The 26,867-nt window shown below is 35.2% G+C and overlaps 1 protein-coding gene across 1 annotated transcript in view; it reads right to left on the bottom strand.

Annotated features, from left to right (window-relative positions):
• The window catches only part of VRK2 (VRK serine/threonine kinase 2), an 88,486-nt gene that overhangs the window by 8,685 nt on the left and 52,934 nt on the right, over positions 1–26,867 (bottom strand). The window contains exons 8-11 of the mRNA XM_051975319.1: positions 23,224–23,356; positions 11,503–11,623; positions 9,058–9,116; positions 966–1,150 (exon numbers count right to left, since the gene is read on the bottom strand). Coding sequence (XP_051831279.1) covers positions 966–1,150; positions 9,058–9,116; positions 11,503–11,623; positions 23,224–23,356 — 498 coding nt within the window. The remainder of the gene's footprint in view (positions 1–965; positions 1,151–9,057; positions 9,117–11,502; positions 11,624–23,223; positions 23,357–26,867) is intronic.

Here is a 26,867-nt window from a genome sequence, read left to right as displayed (position 1 = left end):
ACTAATTGAAGGTTGTAAAGCTCTGGTGCCAAGGTTTTGCTTCCAAAGAGCTAATTTATGACTAGAAGGATATTTTATGTCTTCAGTTGCAGCAGCTACAAAACTCAGCAAATCAGAACCATCTGTGCACTGATACTTGACTCACCATTCATCTAGCAGCCTATCAGTCACATTAGTTTGCATCCTGCATTCTTGGCTCATATACACTTGTGATGATCCAAAGTTCACAAGAAATATTAAAAATGAATGGCACCCTGACCCTGCCTTATTGCACATGCATCAGAGAAGAAACAGGTCTTTTGCATAAGAGTAGTTTCATTGAAGGAGCAGGACTGTTATTTTGTTGCAGGTCCAGTAATCTCACTAATGGCATCAATCTCAAATCTGCTTTTTATTTTTTATTTTTCAAACCTGCTTAACTGAGCTTTCAAGACTGAAGAAAAAAAAATAAGGGGGGAACAGAGGGGAGAAGGTAGAACTATAAAAATAAAAATGATGTCTGTTTTGTTTTTAATATATCATTCCAGAAAAATCATCATGCAACACTACATACAGATAATCTATTTGAATCCAAGAATATCCTACCTCAAAATTGGGCAAATTGTCAGGAAAATGGAGGCAAGAAATAGTTGAAAGAAAGTAAATTCAATGTTTTAACCACTAAAGGCAATACTGCTTTTAATCTGACTATAGGAGGTCAGATTTTTCCTTGTGATATTAATAATCCACAGGCCCTACTTCTTTGACTTGAGAAACTATGGGTTTAACAAAACTACTTATGGCAGTTTTCTTCCTTGAGAGCCCACATCCAGGAGTTTGGGCCAAATGAGAGGAAACAAGAATGAACAAATCTAATGACCAAGAAACTTCAGAGTCAGACTCGTTTTGAGACCTAAATCAATTTCCTATGGCACAAAAGTTTCATAAAAATGTAATCATCAACCCCTAAGGATCACATTACTTACTTTTTGATCTTTTGAGGAAGCATTTGGACTCCTGATATATCCAGCAGCAGAAAATTCCAGTAGCCCTTTGTGTAGTATTCCATTTGATTCCAATCCATCCAGCAGTATTTTCTTTAGCATTTGATACTTGGGCTTTTCATCATATGCTAAACCATTGACAGATGCCAAAAACTGGGCAATTTCACCTGAAAAGAATTTTTTTTTAATTGTCATTTCTTTTTGTGAAAAATGGTGAAGTTTCTTTTAGTTTCAAAAATCTTTGTCACATATCAAAAAACCCAAATATCCAAAGGCAAATGTTTTCCAGGTTCTCAAAAGTCCTAAAATAAAGGGATCTATATAGTAATGGAGTAGGATAGAACACATTTTTAAAGTAAAAATGAACTGCTTTTTAGCTGCTTATGTATTATTCTCACAGAAAGAAGGAAATAATTAACAATCTGGATTTGATGACTATAATTATTAAAAATATAAACATTATAAAATAGTAATAAATTAGATATGCTTAGTAGTTAAGCAAAAAAAAAGTTAAATTTTTAAAAATGTAACTCTTGCCTATTCAAGTTATTTGGCAGTAGACTGACAGCATTTCTAGGGAAAAGAATCTCAGCAGGTGTCAACCAAGGTTCCTACTTAGTGGCTCCAACAGTACATTAAGGAATGGCCTTGTGTTCCAGGTTCTCATCCAGGCTTGACACCCTGAAGCTCTGTATACCTTCTGAGACCTGTCCACTCACCATACAATCTTCCTGACTAATGAAGCTGAAGCAAGGGAGGGCTTTCTCCCTTTTGTTTCTTGGCTGGTGCAATCTTGCATGCATTGGTTCTGTATTGAGAAGTATCATAAAAAATGCACAGGCAGATGTGAGGTGCATTGAAAGTCAGCTGGTACCCAAGAAATGAGGTGCAACCACAGCTGTGATTCAAGTGGACACACTATTTTTCATTCTTGTTTCAAAGGGTCTGGGTCTGAAATTTAAGGCATAAGATGCTTTAAGGAAGTGCCTGGCACAGGAGCTTTTAAAAATAGGCATGAAAATGAATTGTGCTGTCCATTTTCAGTGGATCCCAGAAATTGAGGGTTTTTGTTTTTGTTTCTTTCAACGCTTATTTACACAACCATATAATACATGGTGCTTATTTATTCCTTATTTAGTTTTTTATTCTGTGGCAAAAAGATTCGGGAAGGAGGGTTGGCAGAAAGGGATTTCCTGCCACCCTACACATCTCCTCCCATGCAGACAGAGGTGGTGATGGTGGTGGTGATGTGGGAACTACAGGAACCTTGGCATTTTCCCTTGATCCCTACTGGCAGAAATGGCAGTAGGGAGCTCCTGCATGCCAATTCCCCCATTATAGCCCAGCCAGTGACTGTTTGAAAGCACACAGCTCAGGGCTACTCCCTGGGACTCTGTGACTTAAATTAGTGCCCTTACTTCCAGGGCAGTTGCATCAAGAATGGTATGACTACAACTACTGGCAGAATGTGGTCTTTTTGAATCACCCCAGCCACCAGACCAGCAGCTAGTTGGTAGAAAACAGTGCCAAAAATGTATCACCACCTGACCTTGGCTCTTGAAAAATCAAGTTGTTAGACCTATCCTTGGCACTGGTCCTGCCCTCCAACTCCCTTACCCACTTAGGTTTCTGACCTGGTTTTTAAGTAATGTAGCAACAGAACAAGGTTTTTTTTTTTTTTTTTTTTTTCCCTCTACACTAATTTATAAGGTATGATGTTATCTTGCCCTCTGTCAACCAGAACTGTATCAATCAGCTTTTTGAGCTATTTTAACAATGTATGGACAATCAATCAAGAAGCATTTACCTGAAGATAAAAAAATGTCCTTACCTTCATGGATCTTGCATTCTAATGAAATCATAGTGAATAACGTGACATAATGTCCCTAATATATTCAAACAGGTAAAAAATGGTGGTGGTCTAGGGCCTATTTATAGGATAAATTCTTCTACATAAATTTTGTGGTCAATTCCAGCTTGCTTGTAAGTAATTTCTTTTCTTCTACAATCCCCAGCACTGGCTGCATTTTTCCTTTTCTATTACTACCACTTGTTATTTCAACCAGGATTTCTCTCTTTCCCTGCCTCACTAGGGAATATGACATTTTCTTGCATAGGACCAGGTTTTCTGTTAGTAAAAAGAATGAAATGGTTCCAGCTTCTGCATGACTCCTTTTTTCCCCACCCCTTTCACCTACGTAGATCCTGTAAGGAAAAACAATGTCACATGTAAGAAAGGAAGCAGAGGAAGAACTGAAAATGTCCCTATTTCAGAAGAAGGAAAAAGTCATTCTCAGTGTTATCCCAGACATTTCATTAAAAGAACAAAATTCTAGGTTAAAGAACTGCCAATTTGATGTCCACACCTACATGTGTCTTATAGAACAGCTGAAACTTAACATGTCAAAATAGAAATTACCATATTTCCTTCAAACTCATTTCCCCTCCAAATTTCCTTCTTTTATGTTGACTAGATCACCAAATACTCTCCAAACTTGTCAAAGTTTGCAGTTTTGGATTCACCCTTAACTATTCCCTCTCAATCATACTCATATCCAATCAGATACAAAATTCTGTTGGTCCTACCTCCACTATATCTCCTATATCGGTTTTCTTCCCTCCATTCAGGCTCTATTCGCCCTCTTATCTAGTTCAAGGCCCTCATTACCTTTCATCTGGACTACTAGTCTCCTCGTTGGTCTTTTTAATGCCAATCATGTCTCACTCCAATTCATCTTTCATGAAACTGTTGAATTAGGATTCCTAAAACACTTCGCCCTGTTACTTCAACTCAAATATCAAGGTCTTCCTACTGCTTCTAGTATGAAATAAAAAACCTCAGGCATTTGAGATCCTCCACTTCACAGCAAGACTTCCATTTACCTTTCCAGTATTTTTTCTATTACTCCTCATTCACTTTCTTTTCTAATCAAACTAGCTGCTCTCCATAAACAAAATTCCATTTCCCATCATAATGTCTTCTCCCAAGTGGTCCTACAGGCTAGGAATATATTCCTTCCTTACCTCTTTGTTCCTATGTTCATTTTAAGCACAGTTCAGGATTGGCACCCACATGAAGTTTTCTCCCCATTAATGAACGAATATTAAGAGATGGGCAAAGCTAGGGAAGCTACCAAAAAGAACAGTGCCTGTGTCCTTATTAGAGAGCAAAAGAAAATGGAGAGCGTGGTAAAGGAGTATTTGCCATCCTCTTCTCCCATCTCCTTTCTTTTCATCACCTCTGTTCAAGACATGGGCAGGCTTTAACCAAAACCTGAAGCTACAAGAGAGACTCAAGTTGGGTTGGAGTCATTCCCAGGAAGCAAGAGCAATAAAAGGAAGGGGAGTTACTACTATTGCCAGATGTCTGCATGGAATGTAAGTTAGGTGTACATAAATCATAGATTGCTTGTACTTTATTAATAGTACTACCAGAAACTAACTACTATTTATGAATAACAGTGTGTCTTTGGAGAAATATAGGAATTTCTAAACTGGAATATCCATAATACATCTCTCCTTAAGTCAGAGTCTTAGACAGCTCTTGCCACAACCCAGAAATTGCTGAGGAGTAGCAACTCTGCCTTCTTCTTCTCTAAACCATTCCAATAAATTGGGATGGGACAAGGTCTTTGGACTCCTTACCAGTGTCTTTTAGATACATTCTTACAAGATCAAAATAATATCCTTAATTTTTTTTTTGAACATTAAAAATTTATTACTGGATTCCCTGTTCTTCATCATGATTGCTTTCCAATCAAGATTCTTTCTTTTCCCCTTTTCCTCCATACTATCCCCATGCTCACTGCTGATGGCTTCTACATACAAGACACCTTCTATGTATAAAGCATAGAACTTGTATGAAATTGTTCAAATATTCTCTCCCCTATTTGAATGTGAACTCATTGAGGCAAGCACTTTCAGCTACAGTGCCTGGCAAAAGGTAAACTTCTAATGAATGTTTTTTTGACTGGTTTACTAGCAACAATTAGGTTTTTTGTACCAAGAAAAAAGAAAAATTCTAAGAACTGGTAGGTGAGAGGAAAGAAAACCATCCCACTAGATTAGCTGTTCCTTTGGGATGGAAGGAACCTTGCAGGATCTGGGGTCTGAGAGAGAAACATGGAAGAAAGTAGAGACAGGAGGAAAATACAGCAACCTAGCTCCAAAATGGTGAGTTGCTGTCAACCTGATGCTTAGGCCACTATGATGTGATATAGATTTAAGATGTTGGCATTTTAATTTTGGAGGTGATAAAAGAAAATTTTGCATCTCAGAAGAAGTATTTAGTTTATCAGTTACAGAAGAGACTGAGCAGCTTAAGTACAGGCAATATTTTTTTTTCCCTTTGTATCCTTAGTTCTTAATATACTGGTATGTAGTGGACATTTAATAAATACTAGCTGAAAGACTGACTAAGATGTAGGGAATAGAAATAGTAAATGATCTTTCCTGGATGCTAAAGAATGCTATTCGAATATCATCACTGCCTCTCATTTTAGGAAAATCTTTCTAAACTCTACTGTTTCCTTCAAGTAGAAATAATATAATAGAACTTACCTGATAAAGTGATGAGTTAGTGATGCTAAGTGAAATGAGCAGAACCAGGAGATCATTATACACTTCGACAACGATATTGTATGAGGACATATTTTGATGGAAGGGGATTTCTTTGACAAAGAGACCTGAGTTTCAATTGATAAATGACGGAGAAAAGCAGCTACACCCAAAGAAAGAACACTGGGAAACGAATGTGAACTATCTGCATTTTTGTTTTTCTTCCCGGGTTATTTATACCTTCTGAATCCAATTCTCCCTATGCAACAAAAGAACTGTTCGGTTCTGCAAACATATATTGTATCTAGGACATACTGCAACATATCCAACATATAAAGGACTGCTTGCCATCTAGGGGAGGGGGTGGAGGGAGGGAGGGAAAAAAAGTTGGAACAGAAACGAGTGTCAATATAAAGTAATTATTAAATAAAAATTTAAAAAAAAAAGTGATGAGTTAGTATATGTAAAGTGCTTTGTAAACATTAAAGTGCTAAAAAAAATGAAAACTATGATTAAAGTGAATTTGTGCAGTTTTAATCTATTTAAACTCAAAAACTTAACAAAGCTTCCATTTCCATGCCATTAGAAGCCAGTCTCCTTCATATCAGTCATTTCCTAATTTAAGAATAAGGTGTCTGTCTGTCTGTTTTGTTTTTTGATCATAACTATGATTTTATTAGTATGCAGAACTCTGAGTGAACAAATTCCCTCTATCAAGGCAAACAGCAGTTCTGCAATTAATTGTCCTAGAGAACTGTCTGAGGAACTTTAAAGGGTGAAAACCTTGCAAAGGTTAGCATAGCCACTCTCTAGTGAAGACGGCATTTGATCCCAGGCCTTCCTAACTTCAGGGCCAGTTGCCTATCTGCTACAGCATGCTGCTTTCTCTGAAGCTTGTTAAAGTTATATAATTTTGACAGTACCAATGAAACTTTTGTCAATCAATAAGATTAATGTTAGAACCCAAGAAAGACACTATCCAATCTTCCCTTCAGGTATCCTGCTGTGGTTCAAAATTATTTCTAATAATACCTATAATAGTAAGAGCATCAGTCTTCACCACCATATAAGCATTCCTCTTGCTTAATTACATGCTTAATTGAAATAAATCCTTATATAGTACATTCTGGCTGACCATTAAAATAAAACAAAACTGCATTTGAAATTATTTTGGGGAAGAAGAGTAGAAAGAGGTATACTAATTTAATTCAAACCTTTATAAAAAGGTATTAAATATCTTTTATGTGCAAGGCCTCATGCTAGGTGCTGTAATACAATAATCAAATTAGGACCAAGTCCCTATTTTTAAGGACCTTAAATTCTACACCAGAAATGATCTTCCAATATCATCAACTAATACATAAATATAGTCATTCTGATTTTTTTTCATGACATTTTAACCAGGGAATAATCTCAATTTTTGTTTTGTTTTGTTTTTTTTAATCAGGCTTTCATTCCCCTCTCTCACTCCAGGTAAAAAGAAAAAAAAAATGAAGGCTGGTAGTTATAAAGAGTCAAAAATACTGATAGAAAAAAAATAAAATAGACTTGTGCATACTCCTCCCATTTGAGAAACCTTCCCCAATTAGAATGTAAGCTCCATTAGGGCAAAGTCTTTATACATTTAAATTACCAGTGCTCAGCACAAAGTAGAGCTGTTAGAAAGCACTTAATAAATATTTGCTAAATGACTGATTAGAAAAGGTGTTGAAATTTAAAAGATGACATGGATAAGTTCCTATTATAAACAAAACTTGTTCAAAATTGGTAGACATATTATATGCCATCTTTATCTCACAGGGCACCTTAGGAAGCCCTGATATTTACTGACTCTAGGAAAATCAATTAAACTTCTCTCAATCTCAGTTTCTTCATCTATAAAATGAAAATCATAACAGCAGCTACCATATAGGTATACACACATGAGGATCAAGTACGATGTGTTCAGTCATTTCACTTGGAGCCAATGCTGTGACCCCATTTGGGATTTTCTCAGCAAAGACATTGGAGTGATTTGCCATTTCTTCCCAAGCTTACTTGACAAATGAGGAAACTGAGGCACACAGGGTGAAGTGACTTGCTCAGGGCCACACAATTAGTAAGTATCTGAGGCCAGCTTTGACCAATCTTACTGACTCCAGGCCAACAAGTCTATTCACTGTGCACTGTTATTTCTCAAATGAGATAACATTACATAAATCACTTTACAAACCTTCTCTAGTTCATTTTACAGGTGAAGAACTGAGGCAAATGAGATAAGTAACTTGCTCTGGCTTGCACAGTAAACTGTATGATGCTGAATTTGAACTCAGGTTGAATCTTCCTGATTCTAAGACCAGGGCCCTACCTACAATGCAAACTATTATAGAATTAGAGACTGGCCATATAGCCTAACCCTTTTATTGGACTTGTGAAGTACTGAGTGGTTAAGTTGGTTAAGTGATTTGCCCTAAACCACACAGGAAAGAAAGAACAGAGAAATTTGAATCCATTTCATCTCACTCCCAAGCTAGCATTCTTTCTACAATGCTAAGTAACTTCCTTTGGAAGCTTTAAAAACAAAAAACAACAAATGACTAGATGGATCAATAATGGTTAATTTTACTTTTCAACTCTTGGTTGAGTTGCTTCACATTAGGCCAATATACACAATATATAGGTTCCTCTAAAGGGAATTATCTGACCGCTCATCCGGGGACTAAACACTGCAAGAACAGAAGCAGCAAGAATCCTTATGCTTATCAGTCTTGGTGATGGAAGCAAGGCTGAAGATAGAAGCAAAGCAGGCCCTACATGACAGCCTGACTCAGTAGTTAAACCAGTGCTCAACAATGGGTCATGGATGCATACATAAATGACAAGAGCTTGGGTGATACTGATAATGCTGTCAATTAAAGAATGAAGGCATCCTCTAAACAGCTTCAGAGAGAAAACAATTTAATTCGTTTTCTATACACAAAGTTCCTCTATCTTAAACAGGCTTGGAGTTTCTGCTACCTGTTCAGTGTAAAAGTAATGTACTTATTAGCTGTATTTAGTCTTTTACCAAGCACCACCATACATGATTAACAGCAAACAATCATCTTTTTGTGCAATAAAAGTTTCTCTAACTTTTTTTTCTGGTACCCATCAATATATTTCTTTAAATTATAAATGAGCAAGAAAAAAAATGTGTTAACAAATGTACCTGAAATGAAGTACACTTGATGATTAAGATCTTGCAGGAGTCTTAAAACACTAATCCCCCAAAATAACCAATTAGCAGAATAATTCTACCACCACTAGAAATCTGCTTATTTTATGTCATAGGCTCATATTTTTTAGTCAAAAATATACTAAATTATCAAAAACTTTGTTTTCTCCATTTCAGACAGAAACCTATCTATGATGAATTTTCTTTTTGGGGGAAGGAGAGATGTGAGGGGTAAAGTAGGGAGAGGGGAAGAGTGGTGAAGTAGGGAGATGGGCAAAGGCAGTGAGCTGTAAAATGTACAATAGAGGTGATAATCAGACTTACGGCAGCTGTTTCCAGAAGGATTCCACTTCATCACTGAATTGGGGAGCTCATCCAGAAGACTAAAACAGAGCATAGCACACATTTAATTTGCTTTATAGCAGGTGATTCATTTGAAAAATTACCCAACAATAAAACTCAGCTTTTGTAGGGAAGGGATCTTTGAGATGGCTAATTATTGGCAACCTTACTTCCAACATATCTGTTCTGAGAGGGAAAGGAAAAATCAGAATTTATCCTAACCACTCTTAATTTTTAACCAGAGTCTGGACACTATGGAATGAGAAGCGGAATGTTCTGATTAAAAGTCCATCTGAATGGAATGTCTAAGTTAACTTTGGGGAAGAAATCTGTCATAATTATTCTCCACAGAAACATTTTAAAGGAAAATTGAATTAAATATTAATATTTTGTCTTTTTAAAATAATAGTTCATTTACATGATACTTTAAAGTTTGTAAAGCTTCTTATGTACATTATTTCATTTGAATTAAATCATAAAAACTGGGGGGGAATGAATTGTTAGGACACTTGAAATTTTTTTTTTAACCTTCTTACTTAGGTAGTTCATTTGAAAATTTCAAAGTGCATTGATAATTTGCCTCTTCAATAAGAAATGATTTTGACTAAGCTATAATAAACAGGTTGACAAATAAAGGTTTAAAAAGAAAATGGTGCTTTCTTCCCCCACCTAGGTTTCCATATGCATATATATATATAAAATGAATTAGGCGGACATAAACATTTCCTTCAATTGCACTCAGCTGTGTGCACTACAAATACTAAAAAATGCAACTTAACATTCTTGTGGTACGCACTTCACGGCACAAACCCAGACATATGCAAAACCACGACAACAAACACATCGTGTGCTCATTTCAATTTGTAATGTCACCGTGGCCTAGGAAAATAAGCGGCATAAAGGAAGAGTTTACAAACACACCAAAATGAGGATATTCAGCGTTATATCTCCCCACAGTAAACATAACTGGGACAGATTGTGTATAGATGTGTGTGTGTACACACATATTACATATATGCTAGGCTCCTATTGTTATGTAGAATAACAGAAAATACCACAAATTAGCCAAAAAAATCTCTGATGTGTGGCTGGGGACAATGAGAACCTGTACTATTTTATATTGATTAGATTAGCACCAGATTGTAGATAAACTAATGGAGGAAAAAAAATGAACACAGTATTTGGTAGCATTTTTATCAAAATTAACCATATCTATTTAATTCTAACTATCCTAATAATCTTTTATGAACCCAAGTTCATTTTTCTCATTCAGCAAAATAGAGTGTAATATCTGCATTTTTTTATTCTAACTGGACCAGAGCATTGCATGTAAACATCTGTCTTTTTGAGTACTTATGTGGCTCACAATCTGAAGAATGCCAGGTGTCCAAGGGTTAATTTGGACACATGGATCACTGAAGAGCATGAATGATTGATGGAACATTGAATTGTGGCTATGTGTTAGTTTGGGGTGGGGGGAGTAAAAAGGCTATGGCAATCCAAACTTCCAAAGGAGAAATATTAAATATAACATATGTCAACATTTACAAATGTAGTCTGTATTATCCAGAGTCTGCAGGCTAACCTTTCTCTCTGCTGAGAGCTGATGCCACACAATTTGCAGATTGATTTCTGTGGATCAGTTCTCCCTATTGTGCACTTCTGTTGTGACTTGCCCTACTTAAAACTTTGCTGCCTTTTCCAATTGTGATATTACATCTATGGATAACTACTGCCGAGCATATCTTGGTCTATAATGAAAAACTGGTTACTTTGTGCTGCATGCAACTGACTTTCTCAAGCCTCATCAGTGAGAGAATGGAAGAGCAGGAATGTACTGGGTTCTTATTCTGACCTAATTCTCATTCTTACACAGATTCTGGCTGATAAAAAGTTGGATTTGGAATTTTAATAACACTTATGTAGCAGTAAGATGATCTGCTTCCTATGGGCAACTTTAAACAGAAGGTTTTTCCATAAAAGAAAACACATTCCCTCCAAGCCACAAGAGTAGGACATTCTCAATTGAAAAATAATAAATGGTTCATTTTGTCCCTATGTTAAGACCGGTGCTTGGCACAGTTATTGTCACCCACACTCAATTCTCAATTTCATTTAATTGTGTATATATTAATATGAAGATGTTATTCCTTGAAAATAACACCATATAGAATCTAAGCTTTGGAAATCCCTAAAAAGGGAGCAAATAAATCACTTTATGCCTTCCTATACAACTCATCTACCATGGGTATTTATGGGAGGCTTCTTGGAGTTTATATCTTCCCAATGCTTTTTACAGTATTTTTTTAATTAAAGAAATTTGCTTTAATTTTCATGTAGGGTGAAAGGCGATCTTCTCCAGGATGTCAGATCTCTTTGATGCTTTCTTTCAGACCTGTTTTTGATGGAATACTTAAAAGTGTGTACTTTGTTTTAGCAGTCTGGACGGCCACAGGGTCTTTCAGGTTCTGTTCCCAGGGCAGTTTGCCACACAGCCATTGCAGCATGCAGTAGCCAAGGATTTCAAGGTCGCCTCTTCTAGATGGGGCTAAAGGAGTAAGCATGGAGAGAGAAAGAATGATGAAGGATAAAGACTTCTTGAGAAATAGAAAGGGCTTTGACTGAACTACTGTGGATGAAATATGAAAAAGCCAAATGGGCAAAAGTGTTTTATTTGTTCAGCTGGAGCAGAACTAAAACGCCCAGGCTTCTGGCCCCAGTCCACAGACAGGCAGTGACTTGTTGCTGTTGAAAGTAAGGGTCAGTTTCCTCACCTCCTCCAACTTCATCCTTCCTTAGTCTGGCCTGTCACATGAACTTGATCCCCATGGCCTCTGACATGATCCAGACAGCCCATAACCCGGCACCAACACTTTCTCAAAGAGCCAAGCAGTAAAACAAAGAAATAAATGTCTGCAACTAAATTACTAACACATGTTCCAGGAAGTCCATGGGGTCTGCATTGGTCATGCAGAGACCCTCTGAGTGCAGACTAAACATTGATGGCCTTTCCTTTACTGCTACACAAGCAGCAGAGGAAGCTAGAGAAGGAATGGCAAAACTGCCATCTAGTGTACAGCTGAGAACCCAGGGCTCATCTGAACATTTTTCCAAACAGTTGCCTGTGCCTAAGCTGCAATAAAGGTACAAATGAGGGTACAATGCTCTGAAATCTTGTAAGGTTTGTTTCTAGGTAGAAGGAACACTGACACAAAACAGAGGAATTATGGAGGGAGGGAGAAGAAGTAAGGACCACCAAGTATTTCTTAATGTGAAAAACTACATCTATAACATATGGAGTTTTGAAATTGAGTTAGCTTTTCCTAAAAACAAACAAACAAAAAAACCACCTTACTAAAAGAAGAAATAAATATTTCCAGGCTACTGTAAGTAACTCACACAAGCAGAGTGAATTCAGCAAAATTATACATGTAACTTTAAGAGTATTTTGCCACCCCAAAAGGGGATGACGTGATCTAGAGAAATGGGAACAAATCAATTACAGAATTATTTTCAATTTGATTCACAAGTCTTCATATTAATAGATGAACAAATCCTCAAGAGTGTCAACTATTTTTCTAGTTATTTTAAAGCTGGCTTGAACAATAGGCTAGTATTTAGAGCTATACAACTAAAAAAATGAATCTGGGCAGGAACATACATGCTCAGAGAGTTGAATGTAATACAATGAATTAAACTTGCTGTAAACAGGTATCATATTTTATGGGTTTTCATTAAATAAATTCTAAAAAGTCACTTAGCAAACTTATTTTTTAATTTAAAAAGTCATCTACTAAGAGCAATGGTGCCAACACATCATAACTGTTTCTTGTTACCATACATAAGTTATCATAAAAGCAAAAGACAAGATTAGCTCTTACACGTACTCTATCTTAACTGCTATTAGCGTATTGGATTATTAAAGGCCCTTCAATCTAGCAGAATGCTACATGATCCCTCGGGTATCATTTATTTTCTGCACCAGATTCAACAATGTCCTAATGCAAGACTTGGCTCTCATATTAAAATAAAAACACAATCTCTACCACTTGCTGTTCTGTAGTGATTTCTTCAGTAATAAATCTCCCATTAATAGTGGAATGGTTCCATTCATACAGATGTTTGCACAAAGGCTTTTTTCCATTATGGTCATTCATTCCACCATATAAACCCGTACTTTTGATTTCAGATCCTCCAATTTTTACAAAATCATCTTCTGTTACCTGTTGGGATGACACAGGCTGTATGCAAGTGGGCCCTTGCAAAAGAAGTCAAAATGAAAATAGAATGGGTATTGTCTTTCCTTCCATTTTCCACTCTACTGAAGGAGTAATTGATATGAAGCAATAAGTAATCGCAAGTCTTTTACATTTCTGAAACCAATCTTTCATAACTGCTCTTCATTTAAAATAGCCCTGGGAGAGTTAACTTTTACTTCACCATTATAGTTTGGCCTTACATAATTAAAATATATTCTCATTCACATCTTCAGTCTTTTGCCCATATTCTGAGCTCCTCCTGCATCCACATATTAACATTATCTTCAGAGTTAGTATTTTTACTATCATGGCCACTGAATTTAAAAAGGGAAAAAAAAATTTAAACAAAAAATATCTCACAGTCTCTCACTATCACCACTGAAGAGGGAATTGATGAATTAGAAATGTAGTCCTACCTACAGATAAGGGCAGAAACTTAAAAGTTATGACTTTTTATGAAGTTCAGACCCTAGGCATTCCAACAAGGATTATTTCTTTTCTTCTTCTCTTCAAACTTTTTATTTCCTTAAAAGCTGTTAAAGGCTCAGAAATGCCTCAGAAAGGCATTCATTCCTCTGCAGTCAAGAGTTTTGCTGGCAATACTATCATTCACAAAAGCCAAGGCTGATTTTAATCCTGATAAATTACAAATAAAAAAAGTTCTTACTTATGACTCAATATACCCATAGTGACAAATATATATAGTTAATCTAAAAATGAATTATCAGAGCTGAAATGTTATAAAGTTTGATTTTTAAAATACAGTTCTTTTGAATCATTTACAAATGGTTCCATTGCTTTTTGGAAAACTATTTTCAAAGACACTGTAATGATCATAAATGAATTATGTTTCTCTTTCATATATTTTTACACTTTGTGGACATATACCATCTCTTACCCTTTAATGCCCCTTGTTCACACCGCAATTTTTAACTTTGATTCCCATAGAAATTTACTGAGCACCTACTACATAAAGAGTTCTGTGTTAGGCACAGAAAGATATAAATAGTCAATAATACACAATGTCAGTGACTTCATTATCTAACAGGAGAATAAGACCTGTACTACAAATGCTTTGCCATAAAAAGCATCAATTTTTCAAGTTGAGGCTCCATCAACTAATTAATTAATTTGATTAATATTAAATCATTTGTTTATGCAACAGTTTAGTAAGAGAAAAAAAATCTTAAGATCCAAACTTGGGATCTGTGGTATTCTCTCAGAGAAATGTGATAAATTTTCAATACTGAAGCATATGTACCTGTAGCATCTCTCAAACAGGTCTCTCCCTCTAAAAGAATAAATTCTCTTTAACACTGGACATATTATTTAGCCCATTAAAATGAACAGTATAAGTTTGCAGACTTGTGAGCTTTTCAAAGATCTGACAACCCAGGTCTTTAAAATATTAGCACAAGTGACAGATAGTTACTGAAAATATATTATTTATGGACACCAGTTGGCTAGGGGAGAATTCTAGGATGATTTTATGGTTGTTGCACATTTCATGGTATACAGAAGTACTTTTCTTGCTGAAACTGTATGCAGTTATAAAAGACTGTGCCCAAGGTTTACAGGTAAATACTTCATTCATTCATTCATTTTCATCATTTATATTTGTAAGATTTTGAATTCCAAATTTTTTTCTCCCTCCCTCTCTTACCTTTCCCCTTTCCCCAATACAGCCACAAATCTTGATATATGTTATAGATACACAATCATTTAAAAAATATTTCCATATTAGTCATTTTGTGAAAGAAAAATCATGACAAAATGGAAAAATCACAAGGAAGAAAAAGCAAACAAAACCAAAAAAAGGTGAAAACAGTATCTTTGATCCGCATTCAGTCTCCATAGTTCTCGCTCTGGGTGTAGATGGCATTTTTCAAAGGATATACTAGATTATTATTTTTCATACTATGTCAATTAAGTGATATAGCCACTTACTCAGTCGGGACATGGCACTAGTATAGACAAACCAAAGACAGAACTTCAGAACTTCTGTCACTTGGGTTTATGATCTTAAAAAACTTTTACTTCCATTCAAGCATAAGAAAATGGAAGCTCAGTGGAAAGAATATTGGCCCTAGATTCAGAAACTGACCAGCTCAAATTCTACCCAGGATAAATTCCAGTTTGGTTAAGTCATTTTTTTAAACCTCTATAGGCCTTGTTCTCCTGAAAAGTAAGATGACATGGAGCCCTTTTTAGCCTTAGATCTATGACCCTGTGAGATCTTGTCTGTCCAAAGATAAATGAGCTCTGGACAAAAGACTTGGGCAAAGTGCCAGTGTCTGAAACCTCAAGTGGGATCACCAATAAAAACCCTTCCTATGCCACAAATTTTCTCTCATTGAAAAGCTACTTTCACAGAATCTTAACACTGAATGGGATGCCAGAAGCCATCATCCAACATCTACCTGAAATGACTGCTTTCTATATATAAAGTCATGCTTTAGACTGCTATAGGCAATTAAGCTATTATAAGATGCTAGTTCAAATTCGGGAAATATGTGGTCAGTTCAATGATTTAGGGTCAGGATCACTATTTATCCTTGGCTTTTTGAAGAAATCAGTGATATCATGGGGGTGATGTCTTGCCTTGACATGAATTAGATTTAAGTGGGGCAGAATCATAGTAAAATAGCTCCATCCATATTGCCTGGAGCTTGACTGAAGTGTAGAGGAGGAAGAATGAGGGTGCTGATAAGAGGGTATGGCTGTTATTTGCCCCTCTCCTGTTTTATTACTTGCAGTATATCACAACATAACATAGGACATGAAAATCATTTAATAGATAATATGAATTGGAAAACATTTGCTTCAGGCATCTGTGTAGTGCAGAGGATCAAGTGCTATACCTGAAGCAGGAAGACCTGGATTTAAATCCAGATACACACAATTACTATGTGAACCTGAGCAAATCACTTACCTCTTTGCCTCAGTTTCTTCAACTGTCAAATAGGAATATAATAGCACCTGCCTTGAAGAGTTTTTAGAAGATCAAATGAGATAATATTAAAGTGTTTATCAGAGTGCCTGGCACAATAGGTTCTATGTGACTGCTTATTCCTATCCTTGCCAAATGACTAATATATGGGAAAAAAAGAACAATTAGATAACCAAAGTAAGGAAATCCAGCTAATGATGATGATGATGTGGAAAATCAAAAAAATCAAGGGATTTCTTGTTTTTCTACCTGGGCAACAAATAGAAATGAAGTTCTGTCTGGAATGGGAATGAATGGAACATTTTAACAATGACTTCTGGGGTCCAGATCTGTTATTTCAGCAGTAAGTGGAAACATCTCCCTAATGTGAATACTTCCTCTTCCACTTGTAGAGATTTCTAAAGTCACAATGTATATTCTTAAAGGATAGTATTTAATACTTTATTTGAAGTATAACATGCTATTCTCCCTTTCAGAAATTACAGTAATATCAAGGCAGAAGAATAATGCCCTCTGAGTGAGGAAGATCTGAATTTTCAGTCTTTCCTCTGACACAATCTATCATGTAACCTCAGTCAAGTTACTTAAAATCTATTAAGAATATAAGCTACATAATGTGGTAAAGAGTATGCTGGATGCACAGTCAATAATTGGGCTTAAAATGAACTCAGCCCTTTGGCTTACTTACTGAATTAACATCATCATTATCATCATCATCATCTCTATTATTTTTATAGTGCTTCAAGTCTTACAAAACACTTAGCAAATATTTCCTTTTTTTCTTCACAAAACCCCCTCCCCCCCCATAGATTAGTATTATTTTCATTATGCAGATAAGGAAACTGAGGCACAAAGAACTTACCCAATAATACAAACTAAATGAATGTTTCAGGCTGTATTTGAACTCGGGTCTGATTCTAGTTCCAATGCTACCTTTAAGCTTCTGTTTCATCAATCATAAAATGGAGACAATAATACACTTACCTCATAGGTTTTCTGTGAGGATCAAAGGCAAATTTATGTAAATTGTCTTGCAAATGAATTGCACGTATTACTGTTGGTAATATTAATAGTAAATAGTATCCATCACAGAAATAATAGAGGCTGCATGCCTAACTACAAATTAAGGGATTTGGTTTGCTTTACAATGGTTTATCTGATAGAATGAATTCTTCATCCAATCAAAGAGTTCTGATAGTAAAAAGAAACTGGTTAAGATATATGCCAACATTGAAAAGTCAACCCCAAATGCCAAATCTGAAAGGGGAGAGGAGGGAAGGCAGAGGGAAAGTGAAGAATTGTGTCCACAACAAATGCTGTTTCTTGGATGATGTACGATACCATATTTTTTTTTATTAGAACTCATATTCAGAAGATGGAAAACAGCCAATTTTATCTACATGTAGACATAATCATTCTCTTCTATGCTATTTCACTACCCACTATTTGAACTGAGCATAGTATGTCATTAAGAAAGGGGTTAATTTTTTTTATTCGTCATTTAAGAAAACTAGTAGAAAGCACAAATCATGTCAATTTTCCAGGTTCTGAACATGTAAATATATTTTCAGTTTATTTCACATACATTTTGTAAGTCTGAGGGCTTGATTATGAGTGAAAGGAAGCCAAGGAGAAATAACACTTTTAAGACTTAGATTTCCTGCATATGTAGCAAGTGGCTGAAACAATAATAATAATATAGTACAAAATAGTTCCTTCTATTGTAAAAAGGAAAATTATATTGAAATTCCCCGCACAGACCAACATATTTTAAAAAGAATGTAATTTAGATAGCTTATACTCTTCTTATGGTCATCAATGATAGCAAATTAAAATGAGTCTTACATACTCAATGCACAGGTCTGAAGTATTTAGAGAAGCTCAATATGTTAAGTGCAGTATATCTCCAGAGAAATTAGGTATTGACTGCATGCCTCAGTGAGTAGAAAATCTACAAAAATCCATACTACGTATTGATCTAAATATTACTTTTTAACACTACTAACAATGTAACAAATTTTAAAAAGGTGCATTTGACGCAGATATAATTCTTTTTAATTATCCAGCAACAAGCCTGTAGTGGTATATGGTTTATATATTTTGGGTTTCATAAAAAAATAAAAAAATGAAGAACGTAAAATTTTAGTCCAATATATTTTCTTCTAATTTTACAGTAAATGAAGATTTTTAGTCCCTCCAAAAATGCCTTTAGGTCACATGAAAAAATTGAGTTTGGAATTATCCATGATTTAAAAAATGTTCAAGATTTACTTCAGTTAATTCCTTCCTTCCTTCTTTCCTTCCTTTTTTCTTTCCTTCCTTCACTCTTTCTCTCCCTCCCTCCCTTTCTCTCTCCTTCCTTCTTTCCTTCCTTCTTTCCTACCTTCCTTCCTCCCTACTTTCCTTCTTTCCTTCCTTCCTTCTATGTCTCTTGGTCTCCATTTCCCTCCCTCCTCCTTCTCTCTTTCCCCCTCCCCATTCCTTTCTTCCTTTCTTTTTAAATTGAAACTACACTATTTCATTGGTCTGACCAAACATAGCAATGTCAATATTTCTGAATTTTTACGGCAGGTGCACATCAAATATTCTGACAGATTTCTTTGTTTACATGTATTAAGTTTTCATGGCATTTCATTGTTTTCAGAACAGAGGGAAGGCTACTCTCAGATTAAGCTACATAGTATACTAAAAGTTAAGAAGCAAATGTTTAGGGATGTGAACCAATGTTTTTAGGGACATCCTCATATGGGGACAATGCTGTCAATGAACCACCTATGGCATAAAGATAGGACCTAAGGAGTTGCTTGAAGCATACATATTTTATGACTTTTTTAGGCTAAAAAAGCTAACTATTTGAAGCAAAATTTAGGTATTTCTGACTCCAGCACCCTAACTATGACACCACACTACTATTATTTAATTCACAGATACAAGAATTTATGGATCTCTTTGTTTGGCCTTCAGGCAGAAATACAAGATACGTCAATGAAATTTCAAATAAACAAAAATTTTTTTTTGATTCTTTTATTTTTGTTTTTGTTCTGAGACAATGCAACTTGCCCAGATAATAAGTGTTAAGTGTCTAAGGCAAAAAAAAATTTTAAATTCAGTTTGGCTTAATGAATTTCATTAATATAATGCAGTGTCAAATCAAAAATGTAATTTTGATTTACTATTTTCTATAGCAGGGTTTATCTTTTGTTGTAACAACTGGTTAAGAAATAATAATAATAATATTAGCTAACATATAATTAACACTTTACACCTCTATTATCTCCCTTGATTCTCACAAAAACACTATGGGGTAGGTTCCTATTATTATCTCTATTTTCCAGATTATGAACCCGAGATTGAGAAGTTATATAATTTTTGCAGGGCCACACAGCTAGTAAATATATGAACCAGTGTTCACATATGCTCTATCTGCTATGCTACCTAATTAACCCAAATGAAATGAAAATAACTGGTAGCTTTCTCTACATGGAGGGTATCTACTAATGGTATGATATGAAAAATGTCTTTATGGAATTGCCAACTTAACTGAATCCCATTTAGTTTGTAGTAAAATCAAGGGGATAAGGTAACTAGTTTTTAAAATAGAAAGACAAAAATTTATCTCAGTAATCCTAAAGAGGGTGTGTAATCCATTCTTTTATTCAGAAGCTAGCTGTTGGTAATGTATAAAATCAGTGAGAACTCAGACTATGGGCTAGTCTAGATCCCCAAACTGGTCTTGCTATTATGGCAGTAAAGTATACTGGCAGAAGAAAAAGCATGAGTTCCTGAAGATACCTCTGCCAGCAAGAACAATTCATTATTAAAGACTGCTTGCATTGCTTTTCTTTTGCATATGTTTGTATTTTTCTGTTGTTTGTTGCTGGAAAGTATTACAGATTGGGCTATGCTATAAACTGCTTAAGGATTTAAGCTCATAATACAAAAAAGAGCTAGGTGATGACATAAGTTCAGAAACAGTTGTTTCCTTGACAATACCTTCTGAACCCTTCCATATTGTCTCCAGTGAGCAGCGTGAGTTTTATGTCACAGTTTTATGGAAACTGTGCACAAAGAGTATAAATGGAAAAAGAAGGAAGAAAGCAGATCACACCTACACTGTGTGCAACATATGGATTCATAAAGTTTTGTAAAAATCAAATCCTACTTTAAATGGACTAGTGACATTTTCTACTTTGTATTTTATGGTGGATTCTCTTGCAAATTAATTTTTGATTAATCTATTTTTCCAATAAATACTGATTTTCTATATGTTGTTTTTGCTCAAAGCAAATCACATATATGAGTTAAGCCTAACAAAAAATGAAATAAATTAGGAATTTGATCAGTTCATTAAATATACAGTGATCCTGCTTTCATTTTTGGCAAATCAATAACCTAAACATGAAAACCCCTTTCTCAAAACTTATTATTTTCTAGGAAAAACAATGACCCCCAAATTTTGCAGAGTAATGGAGAAAAAAAAAACTATCTCTTTTCTTATAAAAGATAGCTCAATCAGGTAATAATGCCATGCATTAAAGGAAAAGAATGACACAGTTAGAGCTGGTAAGGCAGAAACCTAGACCTGTCCAATAAAAAGTACTACCAGAGTGGAAGTTGCAGAGCTAGAAACTGCCAGCTGGAAAAGGAAAATTTACCTCACTGTGCAAAGGTGGAGGGTGTAGAAAAAAAAGATGTAAACTGTGCATTTACTACCTCCAAAGTACCAAGCCATTGAGCTAAGGTGGCACAATTTTATATTCTTGCCTTGGGTACAAAATTAGCTAGTTATAGGGTGCCAGAAAGTTCTACAGCATACTAGCGTTTTAAGGGGTTTTATAAGAGGAAGGAGAAAGGTGATTAAGAGAAAATCGCTCAAAAGTCACAAACTACAACAGTGTTGTAGTTGTTTCAGTTAATATACATGAAATACCTGGGCCAATCATATTGTAGTATAGTTACACTACCAAAATAATGCCAGCTCAGGAGATGCAAAATTTCCAGTTACACTGATGTGAGAAAAACATCTTAAATTCCTCCCAAAAGCCTCACTCTGCCAATAATCTGGCAAAGAATAAAATAAATACAATCTGCAACTAATTTAGGCAGAAGAAAAGTTTTAATCTAAAAAACTAAAAGTAAACATGTTAAATATGAATTTGAGTTGGATGAAAACTTAGTTATGTAAGCGGTTTTCATTAGGTATGACAAATCTAAATTAAAATATTATTGGCCATCTGAGAGATGGTATATAGAGGCAAATATATAAATGACTATTAGTTTTCAAACTTAATCCTATCTTAGTAAAAAAAAAAAAAGTAGCTTTTTTATATTTAGAGGAAAGAGGCTAGTGCCTACCTTTGAAATTTTATCTTTGGCTGGACATGATGACACACTTGTAATTCTTGCCACAAGGTAAGTAGGCTAAGGCTGGTGGTTTTGTTTGGGATATCTGAGCTGCAATGGGTGCTGACTGGACATTCTTCTTAAATCCAGCACCAATATAGTGAGCTCCAGGAAAAGGGGGACCACCAGGTTCTGGGATAGGGGAGTGGGGAGGTGAACTACCTCAGGTTAGAAAATAGAGTAGATCAAAGTTCCTGTGCAACGAAGAGTGGGACTGGGCCCATGAGTGGCCCTTATACTTTTAGCCTGGGCTAGACGTGGCTGGAGACCCGGTCTTTTAAAACAAGAAAAAAAAAAATTACCTCAAAACACTTCCTTGGCGGAAAAAAATACAGCTGACAATCTTATTTCATTTTTCCATTGGCCTACCTTAAACTACCATGGGTTTTAATAGCTCTGGCAAATTATCAAGACCCTCTACATTACATGGTCAATGGTCCTTTTAATAGAAAAGGCAATAATACACAGTTGTTTGTGCCAACTAAAACTCGTTAGAAAGTATTAGTTTAAGGTAACAGTTCAGCAGCTATTAACAAGTGCAAGTTTCTAATTGTAATTAGTGACACTGTAAGTCTTTTCCAAAAGGGTAACAAAATATCACTTCAATTGGGTTAGTATATTTGAAAACATTTTTTAAAAAAATAAAACTTTATAAAAGACAATATATTTTGCAAGCCAAAGTTTTTCAATAATTGCCATTTTTTTCCACTAGCATAACATTCGAATTGACTTTTTGTCTTGCTGACATAGCAACTAAGAAAGTTGTGTTGCATTGACCACATTGATTGTGAACAAGGCAGCCATCAGTGGAACTTGGCGCCATATATTTTCAATATTGACCTCCCACTCCCTTTTCCATGGCTCTATGGGTCTACTATTGGATTTGGACTGCAGTGTAATAAACAGCTAAGGTTTAATTAATGGTAAATGAATACAAGACATAGGTTATGACTTTAACTAATTAGGGAATTGTTGAATTAAGTCTGCCTTGGAATGCAAGGCAGTACAATCAATATCCAATAAAAGGACTATGTATGTAATTTACCTGCAAATGTGTTTCCGATACCATCAAAGTGAGTTTAAATAAGTAAGATATATGAAAGGCGACTGGAAGAGATTTTCAAAAGTTAACACTTTATAGTTTTGGAAAAAGGTTGGGTTTCTCCCCCTCCCACTAAGAGGTGATATCTTCAAATACTCTGACATGGAGACTATCTCCCCTCCTCCCAAAAAAGTTTTATGTGCATGCACTTTTTACCATTACTGTAAAATTCCTGATAGCAAAGAAAATGCAAAGTTTCTGCCCTTTAGGTTTACTAGTGCAAGCTAATGAATTCCTAGACAAATTGCACATGAAGTTTGCTTGGTATACACATCTCTAGCCCTTTCTCACATATTCACTGCAATAACAGTAGCTCACACCTGATACAATCTCACCAATCCTTAAAATCTTACCCCTCTTGAAACAGACTACACAGCCTGATTACTCATTCTATAATCACACTACTGAAATAAAATAATAAAAAAGAAACCTACCTACTCCCTTGTGGGCATCTAAGCTGGTAAACTCTACTGTCCCATTATGGCCCTTTCTAGGATTTTCCTGATACTGTTTGTGGTTCCCATTGGGACAATATCTGTAGGAAAGTCCATAATCTGCAAGATAAACCTGGAAGACATGAACAGACAAATGAATAATGCTTTTGTCCTCTGAAAGTATAACCTTTATAATTAAGTCTTAAGAAACTGATAGGTTAAAGACAGCCTTAGATCTCCATTTTATTAAGCCAAATGGTGCCTTAGGATAAAATACATACAACTGGGGGCTATAACAACTAACCTCCCCATTTAAATCCTTCCTTCACTGTAGTCATATCTTATTTCTGGGCTGAGTTAGATTTTTTTTGCTTTTTTATTTTGTTCCTAAGCTCTTTTCCCTCCAGGTGGGCATCCAGACATCATAAAATGCAATGTTGTCTTTTATCTGTCCTCATACCAAAGACCCATGTCTCTCCCTAGACCCCCTTCCTACAACATATATATGTGACAAAAGGGGGGCGGGGAGTAGACTGCAAAGGTTTTTTATTTTTTTTTTTAAACTTAAACATAATGTTATACGAGTTTCTATTAACAAGAAGCATAAAAACAGTGGACACACTGTAAAAGGCAATGACTCTTCAAAAAACACCATCAAGCTGTCTATGGGTAAGAATGGAACATCAATGCAGGACTTCTGGCCTTGCAGACCAATCTATATCATCACTGTTATCTTTGCAAGTGAGTCAGAATTGCAAGCAGGATCTCCAAACAGAATATAGATTGTTAGAAGTCAGAAAGCAATCCAAGTGAATTTTTCTCAGATTACATTGGAGGAAGAAAAAAAAGGAGTAGGTTTATAGCTCCAGCATCACTGAATGAAGAGCTGTTTTGACTAGACAATTATTCTGACCCATGGTCAGAAAATGGTATTTTCCAAGGCACGTATGTGAAGGCTGCCCAAGAAAAAAAAGAAACCAATCAACTTTTTTTTTTTTTTCCCTCCCTTAAATGCTACATTACTATTTCTTTAAGTTTTAGTGGTGGAATTGAAGTTTAATGAGGCGGCTGCCAGAGGACAGAATTAAGGCAGTGGAACCTGCATTTTACAATTAATATCTATAGAAAGAAAACATAGTTTTCTTCCTTTAATTTTAATCAAGCTATGAAAAAAACGAACATATTAGAAATTTTCATCTACAAAGAAAAAGAGTATTAGCATGCTTAGTTAGCTAGCTAGGATACAACAGAAAATGAGGTTTGAGCTTCTGTTATTTTTCAGTCTAGGACTATTTCATGTTGAGCTCCTGGAAATCACTGTTCTCTTTGCCCCCAAGGAAATCTAAACTATTGAAATAGTTGGCCACTTGAATTAACTGCTTCTGCTGTGTGGTTATTTGTTCATTTCTAAGACTGAAGGAACCCTCAAAAGTTTGTGACCAAAAAGGGTTATAGAGCCACATTCTTCTCCATGTGTAAAACACCACCATCTTAGAAAAATTAAAGATACAAATAATTCAAAAGAAAATAAAAAGAGCCATGATGAAAATAGCATGTTACCAGCAAAGAGAAGTGATCTAAAAGGCATCACTGGGGACACACACTAACAGAAAAGGAGGTAGGTTGGTCATGAAATAAAAATGAGAGATAACAGATGGATAGTCATCTGTGATGTGATTGTAATGGTACTCCTATGATGCAATGAAAGAAAGGGCTAAATGTCATCTGATGGATTCTCTATGGAGAACAAATGGTAAAATATATAGAGGAATCACACAATATAAGAAATAGTGGGAGTGTGACTATTATAAGGGTGGATGTGAAAGAAGTCCATATATCAATGAAATTATGATTTTAGAAAAGTACCAAACAGCATTAAACTATGCACTACTATGTAATAGAATGTACTGCATGTACATTTCTTTGTAGAAATGATGTACAGAAATGTTCTGGATATATAGCCCTTATAATTATAATCCTTATAATTAGATCCTAGTTAGTTAACTCTCATAAAAGCATTTATATGAAAACATATATAATTTTAAAAATAAATAGGATCATTTTAAATGAATTTTGGGAATTTCTCTTGTAAAGGAATGCTCTGATTAAAAGCATCTGAAAAGTTAACAACCCAAGAAAAATTAAGAACAATGGATACTATGATCTTAGGGAGCTTACAATCTGATGAGAGAATAAGATATGTTTACAGTCAAGGTGGATACCAGAATGTCATGAACGTAAAAGAAAGGCTTACACAAAAGGCTCTAATTAATGCACTGACTTTCCGCTTGAGGTTAGAGGGAAGGGCACTTCAAGAACATCTTCATGAAAGATTAGAAACTTAGCTAGGAAAGAAAGAGGACTTCAATAGGCAGATATGTGGGATTAATCAATCAAACAAACATTTGTTAAGAACCTACTAAGTTCCAGTCACTTTGTTAAACATTTCACAAACAATTCAATTGATAACAAGCATGAATACAAACAACAAACAACAAAGATAAGCACTTTTATTCCCATTTTACAAAAAGAAGAAGAAAAGAAGGGAACAAGCTTTTATATAGCATCTACTATATATGCCAGATACTGTGTAAAATGCTTTTAAAATATCTCATTTAATGATGAAATTAAACTAATGAGGGTTTAAATTAAGATAGAAAGGAAATTTAAATGGAAAGGAAATGATGACTACATGATTTTACTTAAGATAGTTGAGGAAACTGAGGCAGAGGTTAAGTAACCTATCCAGGATCACACACCCAGTAAATATCTAAGGTTTGAATCTGATCTCAGATGTAACTGCCTGCACCAGTATATCTATTGCACCACCTAGCTTAATAAGAATTTATTAAGAGAGATACTGTACAAAATGCTAGGGATATAAATATAAATAATGAAACATCCTGTTCTAGATGGTAAAGATAACGTGTATAAATATATAAAGAATAGGCATAAAAATAAATGTAAGATAGTTATATACAAGTAAATTTGGAAAAGAAATCCCTAGCAGTTGAGTATCAGTTAAATGTTTCACATAGAATATATTGCTTGAGTAGTGACGTGAAAACAAAAAAGCATCCATTGAAACAGAGGCAAATTGGGGATGCAGTTCAAGTTTAGGAACCAGTTGATACAAAAACATGGACACAGGTCCATGGGATGCTTTTTGTGAGAAACAGAAAGGATTCTAATTTTACTATATTCAAGAGTATTGGGTAAGGACAGAGTAAGCGTTAATAAATAATGGGTCTTAAGGGCTTTAAAAGCTAAACAAAACTTTGAGGAATACTTATTTGGGGAGCAGGATATGAATAATAATAAATGAAAGAAATTGAAGGGCAATTAAAGAGATGGGAAGGAAAGTGCCATGAAAATCCAGTGAGAAAAAACATGAAGAAAAGAGAGAATGGTCATCAAGATGAAGATAAATAGTAGATGGGATGAGAAGGATGAGGACTGAGAAAAAGCCATCAGATTTGGCAAGACAGGAATAGCCTGAATGAATTCTTAGTGAGAGAATGCATGTTACTTGATATGTGATATGTGCACAAGTAGAATGTGAACTCATGGAAAACAGAGATATTTTTTGTTTTGCTTCATATCTCTAGCTCAAAGCACAAGGTACATGGTAGGTGCTTAATAAA

Source organism: Antechinus flavipes, chromosome 2 (assembly GCF_016432865.1).
Source record: "Antechinus flavipes isolate AdamAnt ecotype Samford, QLD, Australia chromosome 2, AdamAnt_v2, whole genome shotgun sequence".
Taxonomy (NCBI): Eukaryota; Metazoa; Chordata; class Mammalia; order Dasyuromorphia; family Dasyuridae; genus Antechinus; species Antechinus flavipes.
Note: the sequence above shows the minus strand (reverse complement) of the source record. Positions and strands in the feature narration are given on the sequence as shown.